The 20,324-nt window shown below is 39.0% G+C and overlaps 2 protein-coding genes across 2 annotated transcripts; one reads left to right on the top strand and one right to left on the bottom strand.

Moving 5' to 3' along the window:
- Positions 1–404: 404 nt before the first annotated feature.
- Positions 405–12,986, top strand: LOC148425412 (kinesin-like protein KIFC3). The gene is made up of 20 exons (XM_088411400.1): positions 405–593; positions 701–818; positions 994–1,090; positions 1,946–2,103; positions 2,171–2,417; positions 4,803–4,969; positions 5,043–5,108; positions 6,126–6,263; positions 6,325–6,522; positions 6,606–6,779; positions 7,719–7,866; positions 8,166–8,296; positions 8,712–8,823; positions 8,934–9,115; positions 9,184–9,288; positions 10,402–10,532; positions 10,607–10,727; positions 10,884–11,013; positions 11,162–11,391; positions 11,988–12,986. Exons 2-20 carry the CDS (start codon positions 720–722, stop codon positions 12,111–12,113), a joined length of 2,760 nt encoding a protein of 919 aa, XP_088267526.1. The 5' UTR covers positions 405–593; positions 701–719; the 3' UTR covers positions 12,114–12,986.
- On the bottom strand, positions 12,845–18,571 carry LOC148425411 (coiled-coil domain-containing protein 12-like). Its single transcript, XM_088411401.1, has 7 exons — positions 18,422–18,571; positions 16,858–16,934; positions 14,569–14,648; positions 13,676–13,737; positions 13,559–13,593; positions 13,406–13,482; positions 12,845–13,325 (listed from the first exon to the last, which is right to left on the bottom strand). The coding sequence occupies exons 1-7, from the start codon at positions 18,503–18,505 to the stop codon at positions 13,246–13,248; spliced, it is 495 nt and encodes a 164-aa protein (XP_088267527.1). The 5' UTR covers positions 18,506–18,571; the 3' UTR covers positions 12,845–13,245.
- Positions 18,572–20,324: the final 1,753 nt, after the last annotated feature.

The following is a 20,324-nucleotide window of genomic DNA, read 5'->3' as shown; positions in this document are numbered from 1 at the left end:
GCACATCAAGACGGTACTATATTTCTTGCCATGTTCACTGTGGCATAGCCTCATCAATTGTGGCAGTCGCATCAGTAATCCTCTGTTTAAGGTCAGTAATGTCCCTTATCTTTGTTTGATACACGAACAAAGATACACACAAATGCAGTGTGATAAAAAAAAGTTTAATAAACACTGAATACAATAGAACAAATCTGAGTAAGATATCTTATCAATTGCATTTTTAATATTTTTTTAAAATGTTAAAGAGACCTTATGGACACCCTGTATATCTGTTTCTGTGAGTTAAAAGCTCATTATTTCTGCATTGAACGCACGAATCATGTCTGTCAATCCTCCATCGCGGCTGACTGAGGCTGTGCACTGAGCATGCTCACTGCAGCTGCAGCCTGTAAATGGGCCAAGAGTGCAGAGGAGGAGGAGAAGGAGGCGGAGAAAACGGTCAGATGAACTGCACAGCACTGGGATGCTGTTGCTGGCATGAGAAAAGGAGCTGCATGGGAAGGATGTGTCACGGATGAAGTGTGAAAGACAAATACAAATGACGGGGATGTCGAATAATTGCCAGAAAGGAGAAGACGATACAAGTTGAGGTAAAAAATGGAGTACACTGCGTGATGGAATTTGGCCATTGTGTTTTTTTTTCTTTTTAACATGGCAAGAAATATGTTCTGCTATGTGATTTGATTTCAATGTACAGGAACTGTTGCACCGTGGAGATGTACGCCTTCTACTCCCTTTTAGTCTACATCTTCTACACTGTCTTCAAGAAGGAGGAGGAGGACGCCTTGGAGGCATCATGTGGAGCCTCTACAGACGTATGTCTAGATCCAGCCTCGGGGGTCGTTTTGTCAAATAATAGCATTTTGCGTGGGTGGCGCATGAGCCATTGCAAAAAACTGCCAGTTGAAATGGTGTTGCACGCAGCTCAGATGCAATGTGTAAATATTGTGATCATTACCACATGACCGTCATTTATCTTGCTCTGCTCAGGAGGCAAGAGCTGTTTCCATGGAAACAAGGAGTCAAGGGAATGATGGCCACACCTCCAAAATGAGAAAGAAGGCCTGTGCGAGGGTTGGTGACTCAAGTAAGTGCACAAAATAAATGGTGATGGATATGAATAATGGCGACTCGGTGGAAATGTGGCTAGTGGCTCCGGCCTTCCGTGTGTGGAGTTTGCATGCTTTCCCCCAGCCCGTGTGGGTTACCACTCTGGCTTCCTCCCACACTCCAAAAATATACATGGTGGGTGTAAATGGTCCTTAGGCGTGATTGGATGTGTGAATAGACGGCTGGGATAGGCACCAGCAAGCTAGCGACCGGAGTGAGGTCAAACGGCTATAGAAAATGGATGAATGGACAAGGATAAGGGGTAGATGATGATCATTAATATATATATATATATATATATATATATATATATATATATATATTTTTTTTTATCTGATGCCTAAAAAAATATATGAATTTAAAACTGTTTTCGGGGAACTAAATTGTCTGTTATTTCTTCTGACATTGGGAATTCTGCACCTTTTTTTGTGTGGAAAAAAACAAAAGATTAGTGAATGTTGAACATTTTAGTCAATTAGATTTTTTTTTTTTGTCCTGTAGGAAACTAGGGAGCTATTTGTTTAACATTTTATTAATTTTTTAAGCCATGCCAATGTACCATGGAGCTTTCTAATTTTGTTAAAATTTTACAGCAAATATGTATATTGTCAACACATTAAAAATATAAACATTATTATGCAAATCTGGCAATTAAGGCATTTCATTCTAATTTATTCCAAAAAATGTTGCTTTAGCTACAAATATCATGTATTGTTCTCCTTGATTATTAATAGTTGGAATTGGTCCTTATAAAAATCATCTGTCGATCGCGAATAAAGTGCGAGTGCCTTGTGATGTTTACTTCCTGTAAATGTGATTTGTGTTCATCCAGGCAGTAGCAGTGACAGTGATGACATATCCCTGAGTGACGAAGACGAGCCAGATGGCACCGATATCCCAGCTTGCACTCCTCTGGCAGCGTTTTTATCCTTTAAGCAGGAGTCTGACAAAAGGAGGACTTCACAAGGGCAGCTAGAGACAACGGGAAAGGTAATATTGTGACATACATAAGCACATTGATCACAAAAACAAGTGCAATAAAAACTGTTGTGCTCAGTTGGGAGAGTCCCCCTTGATGGCCGTCATGTCCCACCTGCTGAGCTTCCTGGAGCAGTACTCCCACTTCCAGCAGCTTCAGCAGCAGGCCGAGCAGTACCGCGTACAGCTCAAGCGGCACCGGGTGCAGCACCGCCGACAGATGAAGGCATTGCGGGCCTCCTACCGTCAGCGACTCAAGGACAAGAAGAGCATCATTTGTAACCTGGAGGAAGCTGTCAGCCAGCAGCTGAGCCCGCAGAGTGACGGTGAGGGAAAGGGTCGAGCACGTGAGGGGGGAGGGTGCATAGTTGCACATTCACATATGAGGCATTCAATGCATTGCAATGGAGTCTATAGAAGAACAGAATTACATCAGCTATTGGACTATGAGCTGCTGAGGTTCATTCAAGAAGGTCTATCAGTGTGCAAGTGTGAGTACCGGATCGTGACTTCTCACCCTTAGGAAACTGGGATAGGCTGGAGCTCAACCATGACTGATACGGACAAATGCCGTAGGAAATGGAGGAAGTGCAAAACTTGCAATTGTGCTATTAGTGTGGTAACAAATCAGATTTAGAGGCTAACGATTGTTTCAAACACGTGTATGAATAATTATGGTATGAGCGCAACTTATAAAGCCTTTTCCGATACACACACACATAGATTGACAAAGAAAGAAAAATAAGTAAAAATAAAAACATCTTAAATGTGTACAGGTAATTTTATTTATTTTCATCACTGACTTATACTTGTGTAACAATATGTTTTTAAATCTCTTTTTGAACACTATGAGTGATTCACACCTTTTAAGTTCTATTTTATAACTTTTCCATCAATTTACACCTAAAAGATACACTTGTTCTATATTTGTATTTAATCTTTGATTTTTTTTTTAAGTCACAATGGCCTATAGCAGTATTGAAGAATTTAATGTATAATTGTATTGCAGGGTTATTTCTCTTATATCATTCAAAAACAGTCCTTTTTTTTTCCTTCAAAATTCACGGCGGAGGAAATTCTGTAATATAGTAATATTTGTGATTCATTCAATAGTTTGGTTGGTAACATGCCACAAAATTGGCTAAAATATTGATCATTGCTTTCCAAAATAAAAGCAGAATTTTTAAATGTCTTATTTTGATTGAAAAAATAATATGGTCTACTATCATAGCGGACTAAGAAAATCTACTATTGAGGGGGTTGACTATCAAATATAAATACTGATTAATTTGAATATTGATTGATCGTTGCACTTCTACAATACATGCTTTTCATGTGAGTATATGTATGGTGGATATCAGCATGAAACAGATGGCTCTTTGATCCGAGAGCAGACAGGCAGAATTAATTCCAAGCTCTGTGCTTGTGCACACATATACAGTGCATAGTATATTCACATGGACATGATTCTGGAAGTGATACCACCATAGGGACTAAAATGTGCAATGTCCAGCTCATGAATATTAATCCTTTATAGGTTACAGGACAAGAATGCAAAAGTCCTCGTTGAGATTCTTGGATTTGGAGGTGTTTATGAATAATATGTGAGAGTTGCATTTACAAGTCTGGCACATGCAAGGTGGCACGTGTACCCGTGTTGGGCTAAAAATAGCTGCAGTGGCTGGTGTCCTTGTAAAGCTGTTAGCTTTGTTTTGCTTAGAATGCAACATGCAAGCCCTTAGGAAATGTTCATACAAAATGCATTCTGCATTGAATAGTCTCTTTGTGTTTATCAAAAAAAAAAAAATCAATGCTATGTGTATAATACGCATTGTGTGTCATGGTTCAAACAGGCCTTCTTTTGTTGCTCATATTTGCACTACTAATGCACAGCTTTCTGCTTGCACCATGATTGCTCCCTGCAACATGGTGTCATAGCACATTATCATGACCTGCATTGAAGATCAGAGGCGAAAGAGCCTGTCTGGTCAATTTTGAATCTGTAATTATAAGATGCTCCTTCTGTTCTTATTAAGTTTTATGAGGACAGGGTTTTTGCGGCTTTTGTGCTTGAGTGAGGCTACACGTGAGAAGCTTGGCTACCCTGGAGAATCCAAATAGCCTCACTGTCTCTCAACACAGAGTGTGAAAAGGCTTTAAGTGCATCTTTAATGTTCATTAACTTCACACGTGTTTAAGAATCCAAGCAAACTGGAGTCTTTGGTTTCTTTGCCCTTCAGAGAGTATGGAACCATACACCACTATGGTCATAATATCATGCAATTCAAATGTTTGGAATTTAAGTAATTTATGTATATATATATATATATATATATATATATATATATATATATATATATATATATATATATATATATATATATATATATATATATATATATATATATATATATATATATATATATATATATATATATATATATATATATATATATATATATATATATATATATATATATATATATATATTCCACAGGGGCTACATGATCATAAAATAGCTGAGAAACAGACTGTCACTTGATGCAATTGCAATTACCCAACTTGCTTAATGAAAATCCTATTACAAAACAAGGTCATAGACAAAGTAATGCTATTTCTGGTTGACCTCATAGGAATGTGAGTAAGATGTGACAGAATATAATCAGAGCTCATTCCAGCGCTATTAAAGAGACTAATTTGTGAACTTCCAGGGGGGAGCGGCATTGATGCTCAAGTGGGGGTTCATAGCCTGGTGGAGTCCCTGTACGGCCTACAGGGGGAACGCAGCAAGCTCAGAGGAGAACTGCGGCATCTGCGCTCACAGCTGGAGCAAAAGGATCGAGACCGACACTCGCGCATATTGGCCTTTCAGCAGCAGGTAGATAAACTTAACCACCATAGGAAAACCGCTTGGAGTTTTTCTGTGTCGAATACATATTTTTCTTGTACAGATCGATGAGCTTAAAAGTGGGATTGAAGAACGCGAAGAGGAGCTGTGCAGACTCAAAACTGCTACTGTAAGTGCTATCAAACGCAGCAGTAGTAGATTAAATTATTATCCTGTCGCAAACCTGTGAGCAATTTGAATGCAGACAGTACGTTCTGGAAATTCTTATTTACTACAAATTATGTCTTTTGGATCACTTCTCTGCAGCAGTGGTTCTCAAACGAGGATACGAGTACCTCTGGGAGTACTTGAGATTTTAAATAAAACAAACAAACATTCAAAAATCCTTAAAAAATAATTATTGAATTATTTAAATGTTTCAAGAAAATATGTTCATAAAACACAATTTCTGTTCAGTAGGTTATTCAATTGAATTATTTTTAAAACCCTGATTTTGCCTCATTCTTGAATGGTTTGACCCAACCTTTTTTTTTTTTTTTGAAACTATAGGGAATGGTGAACATCTTAATATAATTAATGCCGATGAGACGAGCTGGAAGCAAACAAATGTAATTTTATTCATTATGAATGTATTCACTAATCCATAATAAGTATTTCTGTCCTCAAAATATCGGCATTGGCATAAAAAATGCATAGCTGGTTAATATTGTGTTTGTCTAATATGAATGAAGTTTAAAAAATCCACCGTTTTTTTGCCAGCTCTGGTACAGGCATTTTGCCATGTGTTGTATGTCGAGTGAAAATGACACAATGTCTGTCGTAAATTGAGCTGTCATTACCTGAGTGACTGTGATGCAATTTTCAGCTGACATAAAGCTGCAAAATGGCCTACACATGAATTGGATTAAAAAGAAAATGTAGGTTTCGCTGCTCAATTCATATTCAACAAACAGAATAATAATAACAACACCGTGTTTAGCCTAGTGGGGATGCATAGAAACTATTATTGTAAAGACCATTTTGGGTATGACTTTTCCTTTAAGTTGTCATAATACCAAAACAATTTTATGGTGGCACACTCCAAAAATCAAAAGGTGACCAATACTATTTTTTTGTCTTTTCACGCTCTCTATATAAAGTTCCACTCTGTCCCAATTCTTTTGTCCCAAATGTTTCATTTCCTCAGGGCGCCACAGATTCAGAAAAACGAGTATTGTGTCTTTCTGCGGAGAACGAGACTCTTAAGCAGAGCCTGACTGTCACCCAAGGCCTCCTGCAGCAACTCAGCACCATCCCTTCACAGTCCAGCACCATGCTCATCAAGGTGAGATTCTCCCGTGTCATTCATTGGCACATTTTGAAACGATTCCCACCGTGTGACTTAGGAAAACGAGAATCTGCGAAGCCGAGTGCAGCAGCTGGAGGCCTCGCTGCAGCAGCGCGCTGAGCGGCTGTCGCAGCTGGAGCAGCAGAGCGAACGGAGGGAGTGGAGGAGAGGGGAGGAGCTGAGAAAGCGAGAAGACAGAGTGAGGGAGCTGCAGCTGGAGTTGGACAGAGAGAGGGGCAAGGAGCCCGTGGTTAAGGTTGAAAACTACTTTGGGATCTATCGTTTGGAAACATTCGACCTTTACGCGCCTTCTGAGATGCATATTATTGTGTCTCCCAGTATGTCACTCAGACTGTTGAGGTGGAGTCCCCGGCCACCATGAAGCAGCTGAGTAAAGCCAGACAGAGGAACGAGCTACTGTCTGAGAAGTTGTCCACCCAGAATGAGCGCTGCAAACAGCTGGAGGAGCAAATCCGCAAATCGGATGAATACAGCTGTAATCTGCAGCACAAGGTACATAGTCTTTTTTTATTTACGGCGTCGCCCACCTAAGGTCTGCTGTGAGGCATTATAAAACTAAATTAACATATTTAATCAAATAAGGATAGTACGTAATAATTATAATCATTGCCTACTGATAACACCACCTTGATGCAATTTTCATTCAAGTAAAAACAATACCTGTATATTAAAGTAAAGGGAGGAGTTTCATTTCGGAAAAATAAAAAACTGTTGCTGCCATCTTACGGCATTTATTGGCAATTACAAGTGCAGGTCAATTACTTGCAGATGTTCATTATAAATAGCGCAAGGTAAATTTGCAACATACATTTTACCCAAAACAGACTATATCAGGTCCCAGTCTAAACAAAGTCAAATTTACTCTTGGATTTACTGCGAATATGTGACTACCAAATGTAAATTGGACTTTTTGGGACAAAATATAGTCTTTCTACAGTAAAATGTACTCTATTATATTTACTGTTCAGGACACCATTTATATTGCACACAAATATCTTTAACCAGAACTGTATATAGAATTCTATTACAATTGTTCATCTTTTTTTTAAAAAGGGCAGATTAGATCATCATCATAAATAAAATAATTTAAAAAAACTGATGAGTTCAGCAGCTTTTCTCCATTACAGTAAATTAATCAAATTAATTAAAGGGGGGAATTTTTATCCGGCATACAAATAGAACTTGCAACCGATAAATGCCAGTTTTACAGCAACAATCATTATTAATAATGTAAATTTCTGGGGTGGCAAAATGCTCAAATATGGCAGAGTTTCTTGATAATCAAATTAGAGCCACAAGATGGGACCAGAGACGGTTATGTTTTCACAGATAATACTATAGTTATCCTGTACAACTGTCAGGTCATAATGGCATAATAATGGCAGTTTTATATCTGCTGACTGGTGGACATATCTGTACCCTTTTTTATAGATTGCAGCTTATGAGCGGGAGATTGGACAGCTGAGAGAGGAGCTGATGAAGGAGATCGGCCACTTGGAGGAGAGAAAAGAGGAGGCAGTGAAGGCTGCTGCAAACTGCTCAGCAGAGCACTTTCAGGACCTGCAGCACCAGTTCTTCGGTCAACATCTACAACGTTAACTCTTTATGTCAATCTAATACAGGGGTCACCAACTCCGGTCCTCGAGGGCACCTATCCAGCATTTTTTCAGTGTAACCCTCCTCCACTGCACCTGATTCATAGGATGTGCTCATCAAGAAGCTCTGCAGGAGCACCAAAATGATCATGATAATTTGCATCAGGTGCAGTGGAGGAGGGTTACACTGAAAAAATGCTGGATAGGTGCCCTCGAGGACCGGAGTTGGTGACCCCTGATCTAATACATCCAAATTAAACGCCGTTTTTTTTTTCCCCAACAGATTTACAGAAGCGTCTGACTGCCCTTCCTCCGACTCTGCGCTGCATGAAAACAGACTATGCCAGCCTACGGAGCCAAGTTCGGAACTTCTCTGAGTTTTATGGAGCGGCAATTAAAGAGGCAAAGAAACAGGTAACAAGCATCCCATTACTCAATATCATTGGCACTGGCAAATAAACTTCTTCCAAAAAACTTTCTCAATTATTCATAACTGCCTTATCCCTTCATTTCATCGTTTCTTTTTTATATGTGGATGTTAGTTTTTTTTCTGTCCAATCATATTTCAGCCTTGTGTGTGATTCCTCAATTTTGCTGTAAGGAGAAATGAAATTAAGAGAAAGTGAAGCCACCAATTGTACGTGCAAGCCAGATCACAGAACTAAACAGTGAGGCGCTCATGCTAACCACTCTTTCTTTGTGCCACGCAATATTTGGTCTTTTTTTCTAGAAAAAAATAAACATTAAAAATGCAACCGAATAATTTAAACATTTGGCAGTCGTGTTGGTTCTATGAGGTGGATGCCTTTTCATCATTTACGTCTTGCAGGTTTCAGCAGCAATCTATGAGATGTCAGAGGCCAACAAAGACCTCCTGGAGAAATACAGAAAGGAGGTTGCACTGCGCAGGAAGTTGCACGAGCAACTGGTGGAACTAAAAGGTACAAAATAAAATGACCTTAGCACCAATATTATCATATAAGAAGTTGTCAAGAGCTTATGGTTTTCATAGAATGCAGTTAGATCATATTTGATGTGTTCTGTCCCCAAGGCAACATCCGCGTTCTGTGTCGCGTAAAGCCTGTGCTGAAAGAGGACCAACACGAGGAGGGCCAATCTGTTGTGGTTACCACAGACCCCGACAACGAGTCCTCTCTTAGTGTGTTGAGTAAGGGAAAGGCTCGCACTTTTGAGTTGGACAAGGTCTTCCATCCTCAGGCCACACAGGAGGAGGTAACACAGATGAGGAAAATGCATTTTTTGGAAAGCTGAAATATAACCTGCATTTTCCCGTCGTTCAGGTCTTTCAAGAGATCGAGCCACTTGTAACCTCATGCATCGATGGATACCATGTTTGCATATTTGCATATGGACAGACCGGGTCTGGAAAAACATACACAATGGAGGTAATGTAGATTCTATGCAAAAGTTTGTACTTTTTACATGTTTTTCCACTGCATGGTACGTACTAAGGCAACCAGGGGGGTCGCTGACTTTAAAAACGGATCATTTTGAAAGGCTATTGATTTGATACACACTTGTAAAAAAATATCCTTCTATTTCCATCCATTTTCCATAGCCGCTTATCCTCACAAGGGTCGCAGGCTTGCTGGTGCCTATCCCAGCTGACATTGGGCAGTAGGCGGGGGACACCATGAACTGGTTGCCAACCAATTGCAGGGCACACAGAGACAAACAACCATTCATGCATCCAATCACACCTAAGGACAATTTACTATGTCTACTACATCTGCTATGCATGTTTTTGGAGTGTGGGAGGAAGCCGGAGTGCCCAGAGGGAACCCATGCAGGCGCGGGGAGAACATGCAAACTCCTGACAGGGAGGGCAGAGCCAGCTGGATTCGAGCTCAGGTCCCTTAACTCTGAGACAAACGTGCTAACTGCTGGACCTCCGAGCCGCCCCTGACAAAATAATGTTTTCTCAGCATAATTAACAATAATGGTTTAAGAAAAGTTGGAATCAAATGTGTATTATATGCAACACCTCATTTCAAGGAGTACCTGAAAGTAGTAACATTTTCAAAGCTGCATTTCCACAACATTCCTGGGACATCACAATGTCCCATCACTGGTGGGCTATTTCAAGAACTAGCCCATGAATTGTAATTTATTGTGTGTTTAGAACAGTACTGTGAAATCTCAACAAAATTCATCTTTTTTTTTTCTAAATTTTGATTGTTACGTAATCACGGCCTGACCAAAATATTATGAAATTTTTTGATACGGAATTGTCATTCAGTGACAGCAAATCTTTATTTAAAAGAATTGGAACTGAAATGGAACGTTTTTTTTTAACAATATACGATATAACTTGACGTTGCGGCTCTAGGCCAGCTTGTGAAGTGTAAAAATTTTAATTGACACCTATTGAAATTTATCGGGAAACACGTTTTTTTTAATAATATTTGTAATTAATTGATCAATTAATTGGTACTTGGTATTTCTTTTTCAACACATTCTGTCAACTCAATACAGGCTGTGTTTGTTTTGCTGTTTAGGGCAGTGTGGAGAACCCAGGCATCAACCAAAGGGCCCTGAAACATCTCTTCAGTGAAATAGAAGAGCGGAAGGACATGTGGTCTTACACCGTCACTGTCTGCTCTGTGGAGATCTACAACGAGGTGCTAAGGTACGGATAAATCCCAGGAAAACAAAGCAAGATGATAGGATGACTTTTGGTTAATGACATATGTGGGCTCTCAGAGATCTACTGAGTAAGGATGGAGAAAAACTGGACATTAAAATCAACCCGGACGGAACAGGACAGCTACACGTGCCGGGCCTCAGGGTCATCGAGGTTAAGAGCTTTCAGCATATCAAGAAGGTGACAGATGTTTTTACTATATTGCCGGGGTGTCAAATGTATTTTTAGCATCACTTGACAATCATTTTACAATGTTATCAAACGCACAATTGCCCCTACATATTATTACTATTCAGGGGCGGAGCTACATTTTTCAAATGCCCAATTTGTTTCCAGATTTTAGCCATGGCCCGCAGGAACAGAATCACGTTTGGCACTCAGATGAACCAGCACAGCTCTCGCTCTCACGCTCTGCTCTGCATCACCGTTCAGGGCACGGACCTCGCCACTGGCTCGAAAACCACTGGTCAGTCGCCACGGGCATCAACATTTCAACATCTTTGGAGAAATACCTGCTGTATAATTAATGTGACGAGACGTTTTCCCCAATAGGGACAGGTGACATTTCGATGGTAATTTCAGCACCATTGCCATTTTCTTCTTCTTGCCTTTAGGGAAGTTGAACCTGGTTGACCTGGCGGGATCGGAGCGAGTATGGAAGTCTGGGGCAGAGGGCGAGAGGCTAAAGGAGGCCCAGAATATAAACCGCTCGCTCTTGGCCCTCGGTGATGTCATCCAGGCCCTGAGAGCGCGACAGACGCACATCCCGTTCAGGAACTCTCGCCTTACGTACTTGTTGCAGGACTCACTGGGTAAAGGCAGCAAAACAGCCATGGTGGTGCAGGTAAGACTTCAACCCATTTGGAACTCAAGTTTTCTGTTGGGTAACATGGAGGCCTTGGTGGTTAATTTTGCACATTTACCTCACAGTCAAGAGGTCCTGGCTTTGAATCTCGCATCTAAGTGTGAATTTTGTACAGTCCCGTGGTTGCTAAGATTTTTTGTTTAAATCTAGTGTAGGGCTGCAGCTATTGACTATATTAAAATACTTTATTCAAAACAACTAAGACCATATAACATATGTCCATTTTGTTACGAATGACGAAGTTTTTGATGATCAACATTTTTTTCAATTAAATTTAAACTGTGGTTAGCAGCACACAGTTTTCCTCTTTAAAAACAATAAGAATTTAGGCAAATCCCTCCCTTTTAGTCCAAGCAACAAATTTACCACCTGAAACAACATATTTTAAGTCAGTATGGTTTGTTAAAATGTCATCAGTAGTAATGGCTACTATGTCAGGCTGTCAAGCATTTGCATACACACACACATACGCACACGCTCACATACACACACACACACACGCTCACATACACAAATGAAATTCACCTAAGTGAGACTTGTTTTGGCCTGTCCTAATTTGACCTACTTTTCCAAAGGTGTCTTCTCTGGAGAGCAACGTAGGTGAGACGCTGTGCTCGCTGAAGTTTGCCCAGAGGGTGTGCAAGGTGGAGCTAGGCCCTGCAGCCAGGAAGATCGAATCTGGCGGCGGGCAGTGCGACTGAACCTGACGCTTCCCGTAGCCAAGCAAACAGTTACACTCATTGTGAAAAAAACAAACTTAACAGCTATCCGGCTCAAGGGCTAACAAAATCTGTCCAGGTCAGACACTATCAACACAGACAAGTGAGTGAACACCGTCCGCCATCTTCGATCACATGCAGGCATATTTATACTTTCACTCAGAGTGCCAAAGCAACATCTGCCTCCATCATGTATGATTCTATGCTTCCCTCAGCCAGTCTTCTCACTTTCCTTTAGAAGAAATAGAGCAACATCAGCATTTATTTACAATTCCCATAAACACAACAAGTCATCTTGTTTGACCGTTTCGACCGATTATTTTGTTCAAAGTAGTAGATAGTCAAACATGTTAGGTAGTGACACTTAATTCACATATTTACAATATTGTAGTTTATGTGTTATCTGATGGGAATGACTGAATGCTTTGCTTCTCTTTAGAGCCTTATCTTTTTGCCTTTTACCAAGGGCAATGGCAGTCAAGCGTGCAGGTGGCCTTGTAGCGTGGTGGTTAGTGCAATATGCACCAAGGAGAAGGGTTCGGACAATAAATGCACTTTATGGTTAAAGAGTAGGACGCTGTTATTTCGGACCAAGGTGTTTAGGTGTTGGCAATAGATATCACTAGTGAATGTCATACCAAAAAAAAGTTTCTGTTGTCCTTTAGTCATTGTTCCAGTGTACCACCTTGTGAATCAAAACTCAATTGATTCACTTGTAGCAAACCATCAGTTTAATGCTCTGTAGTCGCCACTTATTAATAACAGAGTCATAGTTTTCCTAATGAATATGATGTACTGTATTTAAAAGTGTGTGGATGCTGAATGACCCAATAAAACACAGGGATTTGAAAAACATACGTTGTACTTCTATTTTAAAATACAATTCTTTGAACATTTTAGCCTGGTAGTTGACAATTCAACCACATATACAGATTGTATCATTGGACTGTCACGATACAAAAAGAAAAAACAAAAACAAAAAGACAAGGCAAGACTGGACAAAGTTTCCAGCACACACCTGTGACCAAAAAAAAAAAAAATAAATCCCAGGATTGGACCCCTGCCATGTGCCTCCACATTTCCAGCGTGGCTTTTCCTCTCTCCTATCTTCAAATCAGTCTGAATCTTCCTGTTCTGCTTGTACCGCTCCCACCACACCAGCCAGCTCCTCCTCACTGCCTCGCAATCGATCCCCTGAACACCATACACAGATAAATATTACAATTTCAGAAGAGCTTGAATAAAAAAAGGGTTTAATAAATAATAATACTAACGAATGAGTTCTGCGATGGCCCTTTGCGTTCTCCTTGACAGCTTTTCCAGTTTCTTTGCCACATCCCGCTTGAGATCCCTTGATCCAAAACCACACAATCAGAGATATAACCTTCACTTCACACCAAAGTGAAAATAAATAATTGTCTTCTTACCAGTCTGGTTTCCTCGGGGCCAAGTTAGCCAAATCCTGGTGAAACCAAATTGAAGAGGGTTTTAAAACGCATTTGTGATTCAGCAATAAAATCAGGAATGAAGAAAAGAAAACGCACCACTTCTTCAATGATGGGCTCTGGATTAGATGCCTTTAACTGGTCTTGGACTTTATCCTCCACTGGAAACAAAAATAAATCTCCTTTAAATCCAATAAGTACTCTAACATTAATCTAATGTGTGTGGGCAAAGGTAATGAGACACATTTTGAATTTGAAATCTAGATTTTACTCAAATGTTTTGTAAAATTGTTAGCACCCTTCCATTATTTATTTTTTAATTTTTTGAGATCGATGCCAGTTTTTCGTAGAAAAAAAAAATCTGATTAATGGGACAATTAATGAAAACAGTAACATTTGTTTCCTCCCACTGGATTCAAGGGGCATCAATTATATGCAAATTCCACTGGCCTGATACTTACTCCAGATAAGCAGGGGTCAAACATATTGTTAGAAAAAGATTCCTTTACAGTTCCCGGAATGCATCATGTGTCTAATTGGATTTAATTATTAACGTTATAAGGCTATTGATCCTTGTCATGTGTTTGTGTGCCATACTTAACATGTTTTGGCTCAATTTATGTTGCAATATGTATTTTATTATTTTTTTAAAACAGACTGTGACTAGGTCGTGTGGCAAGTAGTGATATCCAGGTCAATTTGGTTCACAACTTCCTTGCATTGCTTGTAAAAAAATTCAGATTTGCCTGGTTTTGAATGACAGGTCAACGGCACGACCGTATCAACAAATTTCAAAATATGTAATCAAATGTGTAAGAAATAATGACAGCTGTGCTGCCCGTATACAGCTGCTGTAAATGGATTCTCTTTTGGATAAATGGACAAAACTTTTGGGAATTTTAATCCCAATTTGCAGTGGAGATATCTACTTGTATATGATGACAACAGCAGTAGCACTTCCAAAGCTATCACATAAAGAATTTTTCACAAACCTGATGCCGGTTTGGCTTTGGGGACCTGCCTCTCTTTAAGATCATCATCTTCTGGAGTGTAGTTTCTCAGTTTCAGCTCCCTGTGCAGATAGAAAAAGGGAGACAATCTTTCACCGAATAAATAATGGCAGCAGTGATTGAGAAATCAATGCCTTTGAGTATATCAGCTGTATGCTCAAATAAATATGCACAGATTTCAGTAAACAGATCAATATTTCCACTTATAAGATTTTTGGGGCAATGTCTATGAGGTTTTTGCAATGTTAAGTCTTTGCCTTGGCTAAATCATGTTTGGCAAACCTTTGGACTTGAGCATACAAAATGTAGGTTTGGTGAGTCCAGCAGAGGGTAGTGTGGACTTTAGGTAAAACTCAATGTTTAAAAAAAAAAAAAAAAAAGACCATCTGCATCCCTGTATGGAAGTCTGTTGATTGACTGGAGGCTGGGGAATAAAGTCACCCTTTTTCCCCTCCCTGTGAACCCGTCTAGTTAACGCGTCCCACCTGCTCCCGGGCACAGACAACAACCGGCTGAGGAATGCCGTCCTTGACATTCTAATTACTTTCATCATGACTCTTCATAGAGGGATTCTTGGCAGTCTGAGCTCGACGACCACACAGGGTCCTGGTGCTATGAAGGTACACCGCCGTCTGGCCATGTGTGGAACATGAAAAGAGTTCAGTGAGCTACTGAGCAAGCTAGCGGGGGCACGTAGCTGACACATTCACCCCCCCCTTTGCAACCAACAGACTTGTGCCTTGTATGGCTATAGGCAAGGATGCTGGTCATGTTCGCCACTCTTACTTTTCTCCTTGCATCTTAAGTCTCTGATGGAAAGGGAATGTGAGCAAAGCCATCTATTTTGGCAACGTGCATGATGTATCAATTTATTTTAGAAACACAAATCTGGAGGGAAATTTGCTTCAAAGGTTGGGCTTGGAGGTCAAACTGTCATGTGAAACAGCTGAGTTAGCGTGTCAAGTTGGGGTGTCACACTCATTCCTGTTCCCCTTTGAAATGAATGGAATAAAAATACTGCAATACTGCAGCATATTTGACCCAGATATAATAGATATCATTCGAAGTTGCAATTCAACGGAACTTGAAATGAAATTCGGCACATTGATATCAAATTCACAACTATTTGATCAATTAATCATGTTCAGTAGCTTTTCTCAAATGAAGGTAGGTACATGGGTGTTTCTAGTCGGCTTTTGTGGGTTCGCAAGCCCCCCTTAACTGAATACTAGCCCATCTGTCAACTTCCTTTGGCTGCTGGCTTGGTGGTTCCTATTCCAGCCATCTCCGGCCAGTAGGCGGAGGACACCCTGGACCGGTTGCCAGCCAATTGCACTGACAAACAACCATTCACACTAACAATCATACCTACGGGCAATTTGGATTGTCCAATTCATCCATCCTACCATTCCTCAATTCTTTTGTGTAATCCATTTTTGTGTGCGTGTGTGTGTGAATGCTTGAAGGGCCCAAAACTGTGCCACATATGACACATAGGACACTGTGACTTAACACACAGCGGGGCCTGCTTAACAATAGTGTTTACAGAAATAGCACAAACCGGATTCAGAATATTTTCAACGTTACACTTAAATCAATCTATCAAACTTTCTCTTGCTGGAATTTACTTTGTGGTTAAATATAAACTATGCATACAACATCTACCTGCTGCACATAGCAGCGGAAACAATCATCTTTCTGTTTTTTTTGTTTTTTTTTTAACTTTCACAAGTTGCAACAAACATGTTGACTGTGTGGCTTTTCAAGCTTTAGTTTGGCAAAGTGATCCCTCATTAATGTTTTAACATGTGATGCATGACACACTGGGTCAAAAGATGTGTATTGAATTGCCTTGAACAATTAGCTAGGCCAGGTGATTTTTATTTTCTGTCTTTTTGTCATTCATATAAGGCCATAACGGCCTTCTTTTGAAAAAAAAAATGTTCAGTTCGGCCAGGGGAAATACATAGGCACTCCCTTGGCGCGGTCACCTAGGAGTCATTAAAAATAAACAATGGAAAAGCTCTTGTAGGACAGGAAAGATGGCTGCCTGCTTGTGCATACCAAATGGCACGAAGCTGCAGGATATTTGAGCAGCTAATAGCACAGGGATGTCACAGTTGCCAGAGTAAACAGAGTTCAATGTGTCATCTATAATTGGTGTTGAGATGAGTTGCAGATAAATGTTGTGGCGTTCCATCAGATCAGTTTCACTTCCGTGCAGCCAAGACACAAATAATAAGACCTTCCAAATTCAAATGATGAACTAACGTGTGTCTCTTCTCTGGCGTTTCCTCTTCTAAAGAAGCTTTTTTATGCTCTGGCTCACCATCTTCCTGCTCGTGCCCCTGTGGGAATAAAACATGGACCACATGAATAGTCCGATCACCTGATAGGGCATTGTGATTTCCTTGGCATGTTGTAAAAGCGATCATTTAAAAAATTATAGAAACAGAGATGTAAAAAAAAACGAAGTCATAATTAGGGACTCATTACAAGAGCCATTAACGCTAACAAACTAATATTTTGCATTTCAATCGATCACCAGCATGAGTGGGGACAAAGTAAACAAAATAACAAGCTTGCACAAATCCTGGAAAAAGACAAATTGTAACAAAGGATATCAAATCCCACCCAATGCGTATTTTCCTGAAGACGCTTCCTGTTCACATGCTACAACAATTCATAGCTCTGACTCATTCTTGAAGGGGAGCAAAAAAGGAAAGCAAAGAATGTCAACAGCGCTCCATCACACTTGGCTTGCCAAGTCAATTTGCTTCCATGTTTTGCCTCCTCAGTGTCATCCTGTGTCCAAAGTGAACACGTTTCACTGCTAGATGGGGTGCATTCTTACTCTTATAATAATAATAAGATGAATGAAAAAAAAGAAAATACTACTACTACTACTATTACTACTAATAACAACAATAATAACAGGGGTGAAGGAGTCCTTTAGTAATTAGAGCATCTTGGTGAAAATTGAAAATTGTTTTTCTCCCTGCAGGTGGCTCAACATGACCAAAGACCATTACCTGAGACCAAAGCCAATGTGATGTCCTTTCCAACCAAACAGCAAGTGGCAAAGTGGCCGACCCGAGATGGATAAAAACGGGTTGATTTGGCTGCTAAATTCATATTCGTAAAGTGTAAGGTTAATCAGAATGTTTAATAGTGAATATGCATTTAAAATATAATCGTACAGAATGTTGTTGACTTGACTTGCCTTTTACGTTAAATGTGAAGATTGTATATTGTGGCCGATACAAAACTAGTGCAGGGAGTGTGAGTTCGGTTGGTTAATACACACGTATGTAGAAATTTTAAAAACAAACTACATAAACGGCTCATTAAATTCCTCCTTTCTTCCCTACAATGGTAAACATCTATCACCAACTAAAACAAATGGTCTCCTTCTATAAGTAAGCCGGAGTTCTGTTTTGTTGCTCTGAGAATACGTGTTAATGCACTTTCAAACTTGCTGTTCATTTTTCAAGTTTTTCCCCTCGAAACTGATACAGTGAAAGAACTGTTGTACTCGCCGAGTCGATGACATCATATTATAGCGTCAACATTAAATTAAACCTACGTCGAAACCAATGAAAATTACGAAAATGCAGCTAATTCTTAGCGGGCTTGTGACATTATTTTATAAACACGAAGTTTGAACGCTATTCAATGCGACAGAAAAGTCCAGATGTGGGTTTAAAACCGCAATACAGTCATACACTAGCTAATGGCTAGCTACATGCTAACGTTACTGCACATATTATTTCAACAAAATATCGAGTATTTTTGATCACTAACTTTGCATATAGCAGATCGTAGCTATACTTACGTGGAGTTGTTTTTCCCTCAACGCCTTCAATCTCTCTTTTCGCTTCAGAGCTTGTTCCTGAAGAGACCCGATATTTTTTTCCATTTTTCAAATCCACACGCCGCTCGATTGTTCTTCAATCTGTTACAAAACCCACGTTAGGTCAGAGTAGTCAACTGACGAGAAATCGATCGCATTCGACTGTTTTTTTCTTTTCTGATTTTTTTTTAAAATTAAGACAAAAACAGACAGGTCCCCCTAAACTAGAACATCGAGGGAAAAGTCCATTTATTTCAATACTTTGTTTCAAAAAGTATACTTATTAGTTCCTCACACACGAAGTGGAATCTATTAGGCATTTCTTTTTGCGAGTTTTGATGACTGTGGTAATAAAAGCACAGAAACGAAAGATAAGGAAGATAAGGAAGAAGAATATTATATACTGTATATATATGTATATATATATATATATATATATATATATATATATATATATATATATATATATATATATATATATATATATATATATATATATATATATATATATATATATATATATATATATATATATATATATATATATATATATATATATATATATATATATATGCAATTCATCTACAACCCAACCAATTTAAAATAATGTCCTATTTTTTAATAAGGAGATGGAAATTTAAAAATGTTTTTTTCAATTTAATTTAATTTAGTCATTCTAGGTGCAGCCCAAAGAAGAAGCATGATAACATCTTCTCATACGGTATTTATTCAGCACATGTCAAGGGACACAAAGATGTCTAACACTGCCTCTTGGGGCTCATTAAAATCAATGTGTGTGTGCATGCGTGCATGAGTGTGTGTTTGTAGTCAAGTTACAAAATACTTACATGCTTTGGTGAACAGAAGGTGCTTAGGAACTGCATGTATGTGGTTGGACTTGTTGATCGTTTTAATTGATTCAAGTCTTTGCATACCATAATGTAAACAAGAGCCACATATAGGACAGAGAGATGCTTTCCCACTGTCAGGAATGTAGGTCATCAGCATGGAAGTACGGCTGATCCACTCTTCACTAGTTCCTAGTACAGGTAATCGTGTGTAATAACTCAAACATGGGTGGGGTTGAAGTAAAGATGACAAATAACATTCATTTAGGCTATATGGAACTTTGTTTTTTCTCTATCTTATCTGTTCAATTATTTATCTGTGTAGCACCTGTTTGCTTACTTATTTATTAGCCACCAAAGTGACAACAATATGGTGTGTTTTCAGCTTTAGATGTCCAATCTGCTACCTTCATCAATAAACAGGTTCATTATTATTTCATGTCATATTAAATAAAATTAAATTAAATAAATATGGTCACCCGTGACTATAAAGATGCATAAACTGATTGATATTGATTGGTATAGTTTAATGTTTATTTTTATTTAGGGAGAATTCTGTTATATTTTGCATTCAGGTCATTTTTATACTGTATATTTGTTCTTTGATATGAATACGGTCCAATAGAATTGGACAACTCGGTGATTTGAATTTCACCAAGCTGTCTCATTTAAAATGATTAGTTTTTAATTATTTCAATTTTTAATGCCTTTTTTTGTTCATTGTACATAGAAACACAATTTGCTGAAAACACTTGTTTTGTTCTAGGTTTTTTTCTACGGATTTTTGAAATCCATAGCGCCGGGAACCCCCATTCAAAGAGTAATATTTAGGTTTATTTTGGATTTCACACTTCAAAACCTGTTTTGAATTTATTTGAAAATAGCATGGAAAATGAACCAACACCTCCACTGTCTTTGGCGTTGCTTCTTAGTGGCTCCCTGTGACTGTGACCTTTATCAATTATTATTTATAACATTACGGAGTCTAAGAATACTTCATCTATGTGAAAATGTCAGAAAAACAAACAAGGTTTTAT

Source organism: Hippichthys cyanospilos, chromosome 3 (genome assembly GCF_059441005.1).
Source record: "Hippichthys cyanospilos isolate Australia breed blue-spotted pipefish chromosome 3, RoL_Hcya_1.0, whole genome shotgun sequence".
NCBI classification, from domain to species: Eukaryota; Metazoa; Chordata; class Actinopteri; order Syngnathiformes; family Syngnathidae; genus Hippichthys; species Hippichthys cyanospilos.
The sequence above is the reverse complement of the archived record's forward strand: the minus strand, read 5'-3'. Positions and strand labels throughout refer to the sequence as shown.

What these genes read in the sequence shown, in the direction of transcription:
- LOC148425412 (XM_088411400.1), top strand. Translation starts at nt 720, where the DNA reads ATGTACGCCTTCTACTCCCTTTTAGTCTACATCTTCTACACTGTCTTC. An exon ending in CCAGCACCATGCTCATCAAG is followed by an intron (nt 6,264 to 6,324) that starts GTGAGATTCTCC and finishes CGTGTGACTTAG; the next exon opens with GAAAACGAGAATCTGCGAAG. An exon ending in ATCTACAACGAGGTGCTAAG is followed by an intron (nt 10,533 to 10,606) that starts GTACGGATAAAT and finishes GTGGGCTCTCAG; the next exon opens with AGATCTACTGAGTAAGGATG.
- LOC148425411 (XM_088411401.1), bottom strand. Translation starts at nt 18,505, where the DNA reads ATGGAAAAAAATATCGGGTCTCTTCAGGAACAAGCTCTGAAGCGAAAA. An exon ending in CAAAGCCAAACCGGCATCAG is followed by an intron (nt 13,738 to 14,568) that starts GTTTGTGAAAAA and finishes TTTTGTTTCCAG; the next exon opens with TGGAGGATAAAGTCCAAGAC. An exon ending in AGCCCATCATTGAAGAAGTG is followed by an intron (nt 13,594 to 13,675) that starts GTGCGTTTTCTT and finishes TGGTTTCACCAG; the next exon opens with GATTTGGCTAACTTGGCCCC.